The sequence below is a fragment of the Poecilia formosa genome, unplaced genomic scaffold (genome assembly GCF_000485575.1).
Source record: "Poecilia formosa unplaced genomic scaffold, Poecilia_formosa-5.1.2 Scaffold2393, whole genome shotgun sequence".
In the NCBI taxonomy this organism is placed as follows: Eukaryota; Metazoa; Chordata; class Actinopteri; order Cyprinodontiformes; family Poeciliidae; genus Poecilia; species Poecilia formosa.
Window position 1 is genome coordinate 2266 of NW_006802332.1, and position 7263 is coordinate 9528.

At 37.1% G+C, this 7263-nt stretch overlaps 1 protein-coding gene across 2 annotated transcripts; it reads left to right on the plus strand.

Annotated features, from left to right (window-relative positions):
* Nucleotides 1–1404: 1404 nt before the first annotated feature.
* On the plus strand, nucleotides 1405–3885 carry LOC103133224 (puff II/9-2 protein-like). 2 transcript variants are annotated; one of them, XM_007544997.2, is made up of 5 exons: nucleotides 1406–1589; nucleotides 1684–1917; nucleotides 2422–2476; nucleotides 2710–2827; nucleotides 2920–3885. In XM_007544997.2, exons 2-5 carry the CDS (start codon nucleotides 1726–1728, stop codon nucleotides 2951–2953), a joined length of 399 nt encoding a protein of 132 aa, XP_007545059.1. In that variant the 5' UTR covers nucleotides 1406–1589; nucleotides 1684–1725; the 3' UTR covers nucleotides 2954–3885. The 2 variants fall into 2 exon arrangements, with proteins under 2 accessions (XP_007545057.1, XP_007545059.1); XM_007544995.2 differs by having other exon boundaries at nucleotides 1405–1917.
* The last annotated feature ends 3378 nt before the right edge of the window (nucleotides 3886–7263 follow it).

The window sequence follows — 7263 nt, forward strand, 5'->3', positions numbered from 1 at the left end:
TGTGCAGGTGAAAATATTCTCAAAGGTGTCAAAATAAACCCAACATTCATGTAACAGTTATTTAAAAAACAAAAACGAACAACTGTTATTACACTTGACACTCCTACCACCAAGAAGTCACTGTAGTTTGGACACACTTGTCTTTGTACTTCTCACCTGGACACCATCTGAGACCAACATAAGTTTATGTGGTCTCATCAGACCACAGGACATGTTTCCAGTAATCCATGTGCTTAGTCTACTGGTACTCAGCAAACAGTTTGTGGGCTTTGTTTTGCATTTCCTATAGAGGAACTTTCCTCCTGGAAAGACAGCCATGCAGATGAACTTGAGGCAGCGAGCCGCGAAAGATCTGAGCTCTAACAACCTGATCATCTGCTTCCTTTCGACCTCTGCAGGACTGCTGGCAGCACTCATGCATCTATTTTCAAAAGACAAACTGGTGCAGAGCAAAGTACCATGAAAAGATATGGGCTAACATTTTTTCAGAAATTTGATTGGTGTACTTGCTTTGGTGAGATATTGTGTTAAAATGTGTTTTAGTACAACTTTCCCTATAAGATTATAGCTCAGAAATGAATAAATGTTGATATATTTCAGCACAACATGCCTTCCTTACTTTTATTTGTTTTGGGGGGTTTTTGTACATCCTAAACTAGTTTAGCACTCTACGCAAGAAATAACAAGCAAACATATATTATACTTATATATTCCTCCATGCATATGTATGTTTTACTAGATTTGTGTGACACAAAGGCCATGGTCAAGGGTCATGGGACAGATTACAAGAGGACACTTTAAAATAAATAAAGCTGCATTTACTTAACACACCCCCAAGCAATTTTTTACTCCGCTGTATACTTTTGTGCCCAAAGTGTCTCTGGCCAGAAATACTTTACTAGTTCCTTTCCCATGAGGATATTAGAATGCCTCACCCCTTGAATAAACAGACTAAGTTGGTTTTTTTTTTTTTGTTTTTTTTTGATGAAGCTGTTTTGGTCTTGGATGTATCTAACAAGCTAACCTGGATTTTTGAGGTTAAGAGAGTACGGTAATTTACTGGTGGTAAATACCTTAACAGAAAGTCACTTAAAAACTGAATTATCCCTTTACGAAATCTAATTGATTTGCCCGCTCATATTTTATAAAAAAAAAATCAACTTAAAAGTTTTCTGAACTTTTAACAAATGCCACACAAAGATTTAGGTAATTTTCTTGCAAATGAACACATTTAATTATCCATTAACCGCATTATATTTAACAGTTAAACTATAATTATGTAGCCTATAAAGATTTTTTTTTAATTCCAACATCAACAAGTTTTTGGAAAAATAAAAGTTCAAAGGCAATTTACATATATTTTTCTTTTCATTTTTAAAATCCTTTCTTAGTGCCAACGCATAAAGGTGTCACCAGGAAGCAGGTGAATCGACACGCCCAGCTTGCTCGGCAGGTAGAGCCGGTTACTACAACTTTGGCGTCGCTGATCTCGGGAAGAGAGCTGGAGACATTCTTCCAGGGATGAACAAGTGACCACCGGCAGGTTTTACCACAGCAGACGGCCCCAGTCAAAATCTACCATCGATCAAGTGAGAACAACAGAAAAAAAAACAAAAAACGATGAAGCTGGTGATTTTTTTTGTCGCCGTCAGCGTGGCGGTTATGGTAGCGATGATTTTCCAGACTCTGCGGCAGGAGCTGAGTCTGCGTAACCTGAGGGCCCGCATGGTGGAGAGCTCTGCGGAGGTGAAGAGGAGGGAAGACTCCATCATGGACATGAAAAGTAAAATCCAGGAGCTCAAATCCACAGTGGACAACGCCAACCTGAAGCTGGAGGACCTGAAGAAGGAGAAGACGGAGAAGGAGAAGGCGCTGCAGGAGGCTGAGAAAAGTCTGGAGACCTGCAACGCGGCGAAGGCAAGGCGCAAACACTCACATAAAGTTTTCAACGTTTCAGGTCCAAGCAGTGGTTGCCCCATGATTTGTACCCCTTTTCTTAAATCTCAGTCTGATTAAAAGAATCTCTCAATCGAACCTAAAAAGGTGTACTTTCAGCATAAACGGTTTCTTTTACTTCTTATAAGGTGCAGAATACATGAGAATGCTTAATCATCCTGGAGAGACATCAAGGCAACTGAAAAGCTATTTAGCATGCAGCTGATAATTTCCCCCCCCCATGTTTATGAATTTGAAAATTAATTATGCACGAACAGCCAATTTGATTGAAATATGTTTAAAAAATATGAATATTAAATACACAGCAACTGAGACAGATTTAATGGGGATTCGAACCTGCAGCTCCCCAGTTACAGGATGAACTCCTACCACCCTTGCCATTGTTGTCTCTATAATATATGTTGTTTTGCACATGGCCTTTTTCTTTTCCACTCCTAACAAGTGCATTTATATTCATCATTTTAGGGAAACGCTGAAAAGAAGAAGACCGAGTTGGAAGAATCCATAAATAAGCTCAAAAGTAAGTCTAGACAGAAGAACACTGCCACTGAACTGTAGCAATATGTATGCAAATATGTTTCCTGGTGCAGTCCCATAAACCCACATGAAACTTCATTAGCTCTCTCTTCAAACGTCTTGTTTTGTAACATGGTATCATGTACTGAACTCTAATGGCGATGATATAGCAATCATTTAGACCTGTTTCTAGGCATCAAATACAGACATTCTCCAATTTATTATTATTTTTTCCAGCTGATCATGAAGCAGCCAAGAATAAGGCTCAAGAGGAGATTGGGAACTTGAAACAACAGATCTTGGACAGAGAAAAAGCAATTTGTGCCCATGCAGATATGACTAAGGAAGAAGCACGGTGAGTAAAGCAAAGAGCTACTGGTCATGGTGACATCAAAGCCTTTATTATGTCAGGTCCTGATTTCTGATTTTCTCTTTTTGTTTTTGTAGGAAACTGTGTGGAGAGTCCGCTCCACCACAATAAAATCAAATCCGAGTAAACTTGGTTGAACTTTTCCACGCAGGGTCAAACCTGAGAAGAACCATCTATAAGTTCTGTTGGCATCTTTTTGTTTGTTTGTTTGTCTTCTTATTTTTATATATATTGTTGTCATGCACATTTAGCTGACCTATGGGAAAAGGGAAATCGTTTTTCACATTTTTATTTAAATTATGTTATGTGTTTGAAGTGATTGTTTCGGTTGAATATTGTTTGGCTTCTTGAATCTTTAAAATACTTTAAAACGTATTCTGTATTGTGGAATTCATTATTTACACTGCTAGACTCAAATAATTTTGTTATTATCTGAAACATCACTGTAGGCACAACAGTAAAATAGTTAAATAATGTGACAAGCCTTCAGCTGAGAGGTTTAGTCCTTTGACTCCCTCTAGTGGAGAATTTAAGGGGTTTTTTTTCCATAGTGTCAATGGCAAAACCTTTTGTAATACTTTGGTTGTGCTGAGTAAATATTCATTGTAGAAAAATGTTTTAAAATGAGAAAAACAATCTGACACTTGAGGGATTTAAAGCAATGAAAACTTTGCACCATTTATTTTCTGGTTATGAGTTGGTTATTAAAGCTGGCAATTTTCAAAATTGTCTGCTAAAAGCTTTGTGGTTTTTGAATATGTTCAATTTTTAATGTTTATTTTCTATGCAGTTGTGCTTAGTCTCTTTATTTTTGCCCATTTATTGTGTTTATATATATATATATTAGCTTCCCTAACCATGTTGCCTCTGCAGTCAGACATTTAGCATTTGTTTTATTTTTATCAGAATTTCAGAGAAAAAGTGTAAAAAAATAACAAGACTTGTTAAAACTTTCACAACTTTTTAAAAGAGAGGAGACAGTCATTTTCACATAGACCAATTTGTTTGAACTGGGGTTTATCCAAATAAAATGCCTGTAAATTTTAAGTTTTGTTGGCTTTATCATTGTTTGTACAAAGAACTTTTTTTTCCCCATACAGAAGGCACATTTACAGAAATGTATGGGAAATTAATACATTTACTATTGTGTTATAGTACATTTAAATTTGAGAAAAAAATATGTTCTATTGATATATGCGTACTTTGGAGTACATTAAAGAAATTATTTAAAATTTTTTGGATTTTGGAACAAAGTTGTACACAAAATATATTTAAACATCCATCTATGCTTTCAATATTGACTTCATTGTCAACTTGGGTATATATCTACAACTTTTTGAAGTAAATTATTCAACAGTTAAATTTCCTCTCGGGCTAATAACATTTTTGAATTGAATATAATTTCATTTTCTGTATTCTATCTTCTAAGTTGAAATCTACATGCCAGTGACTAAAAATGGAAATTTATTTAATTTAAATTGTTTTTTTACTTCAGGTTAAACGGGCACATTTACGATATCTAACTCATTAATACTCATTGTCTATTTCACTACTCAATAGACATTGAGTCTATACATTACATTGATCAACTAAGTTATTTAGTCCTGCGTCTCTCATTTACATCACATTGTGAAATTGTAAGTACGTGTGACAGAGACTGGGCTTCAAGAAACTGGCCACCTCTCCAACAAATTTAGGAAACTAGTTTTTTCCGTCTTGGTGAGTCAAGAAAGTGAGCAAACAGCATTAAATCTAACTCCCCGTTTGGCGGTTTATTAAACAGATCACTGGTTGCTATGACAAAGTAGGTGTTACAGGAAGCTCTGTTCATCCTTCAACCAATCCTGATGCAAATCTCAAAGCACGTGACATGACCCGGCAATTGCGTCACTGTTACCGGTGCCGGAAGTTGGCAGACACTGCGCGAATCATCGTGACACATGAAAGTCACCGGTAAAACAATAACAGTGTTAGTTAACCGAGCTAGTTGGCTTTAAAAGAATATATAAACGAGTTTAATGAAGGAGTTTTTCAAGTTTTTATTGAAGTGGCAGTATTTTAGTCTCGATGTTAGCTATGACCGCGTTTTAAAGCCGTTTAGAAACAAACTCGGAGCGCTTAATTAGAGCAACCTTACAGTTACAGTAGCATCCCCTTCTTGAATACAAAACATAGGTGTTTTTTTTTTCTTAGATTTTTCTTCAGATTAGAAATGGCACGAAGCGTCGGTCGAATATTCAGCGGATTTCGGTGCTTCGGTTCTCTCCCATTCGGGAATCCACCACTGAAGACACAATGTTCTAGTGTTTTATTCAGGACCACCTCAGAGCGGACCTTGGTGGTAGGTACCATAATAAGCTGGTTATTTGTGCTGGATGACGCTGTGAACCTCATGCTATTCTCATTGGATCCTGGGCCTTCTGTTTAGTGTGACTGCACCATCCTCATATGAATGACAGACAACCAAAAAATTACTCAGGCACTCTGTCACAGGATGAGAACAATAATGTATTTTTAAACGAGATGGATATTTTAAAAAAATGAATAAGTAAATTTGTGCTTCAGTGATGACCTAAGCTAGTTTAAAGCTACTTTTTTTTTGTCTTGCTTTGCAAAAGTATTCACATTTATTACGTTACAACCACAATGTATTTCATTGGGATATATAGAAACTCTCGTTTTGAAGCAGAAGGAAGGCTTAACATGGTTTTGATCATGCCATGGATTCTGACCAGCTTCCTTGTTTCTGCTGTAAAAATACTATACACCTTGAGACTGCCACCACCACATTCCACAGTGGCAATAGTTCTCTCCCATGTTAACATAAGTAGAAGTTCTTCTTGCCACTTTTTCGTAAAGGACAGATTCGTGAAGTGTGTTACTAATAGTTGTCATGTCAACAGATTCTTCCAGCTTAGCTGTAAATCTCTTCAGAGATACTATGTGTATTTTGGCTGCTTGTTTTGACTACTCTAGATTTACTTGAAGCTTTAAAAAAAAAAAAAGTAATTTGTTTTAATGTTCAGCATGCACTGCCAAAAATCTTTGCCCGAAAACCTCGAGACTTCAGCCTGCCCAACTCGTCATGGGGGAAAGAGATGATGCAGCTGTACAACCATTATAACAGGCTGAGTAAGGAGACGGCAGAAGGACAAGAGGACCATGGAGAGCGGTGGACAAGACTGCCAAGCTACAATCGGACTCTAAAGTATGCAACAGGTACAGGTGCAAACTGGGGGCTTTGTTTTGAGACAACTAAGCTAGAACTTGTTTGAAGAAAAAAAAATGCCACAGAAATCCTGGCTTAAGTTTGCAGCTTTGTGAATTTTTCCAATTACATTTGCACCGTCTTTACATTTGTGAATTATGATTTAAAGCTGAGATTCTCATTTTAAGATCATACACTCAAACTAGTTGGTATTTTTTATTATAAATGTTTTGGTCTTCGAACAAACTTGGGTATGAAAACAGAATTTAAATCCTCAGAGTGTTTTGGATTGTTTAATTTGCCACCCATGACCACTGGTTCTCTTGAAAACTCTTCAAAAGGGGAAAGACAAGAGAACATGCTGTTCAAGTACTCAGATGTGTGTTTTTGTGACTTTGTTTATGTCAGAAAGTCAAGAATATGGCTACTCCCATAGACTTCACTGTACTTACAGTAAGAGCAACTATCAGCACAATACCTTTTGGGACTGTGGTTTATGAAGGATCGTAGACAATAGAGTGCCTCAAAATATCTGTATAAAGCAATGAAATGAATTCAAATTTTGTTGTAGTAACACATTCCCACACTATGACATTGTTTCTAAAAATACTTTTAATTTTAATATATTCAGTTTTTGAAGAAAGCCTAATAGGAAATTCAAAGTAAAATCAGTTTCATTCGAAAACACTTGATTAATCCCAGAGGGAAATTAAATGTTGTTGTAACTGTGGTTGTACATCCAGATCTTCTGTAGCAGTCTGAATGAACACAGTCAGTCATGGTTCGCTGTCATTTTCTTGATTTCATGAAGAATCCCTCTTTGCTCCGTCATCTCCTGTGGTTCCACCAGAACAGAACCAGCCTTCTTCAGGTTGTTGAGCCTTTTTAAGTCCCTAGGTCTGATGCTGCTGCCCCAACAGGTGATGGCAGAAGAGATTACACTCTCCGCAACAGACTTATAGAAGATTTGCATATCATCTTGCTGCAACCCTTGAAGGACCTTTGCTTCATCAAGAAGTACAGCCTGCTCTAGTCTGTCCCTTCTTGTAGTTTGTCTCGCTGCTTCATTTCCAGTCTAGTCTGTTGTCCATGTGAACACCGAGGTATTTATGCTCCTCCTCCACCTCCACTTCTTCCCCCATCATGTCTCCTGTTTTTCTTGAAATCTGTAATCAACTCTTTTGTTTAGTTCACATTCAAGATAAGACGATTG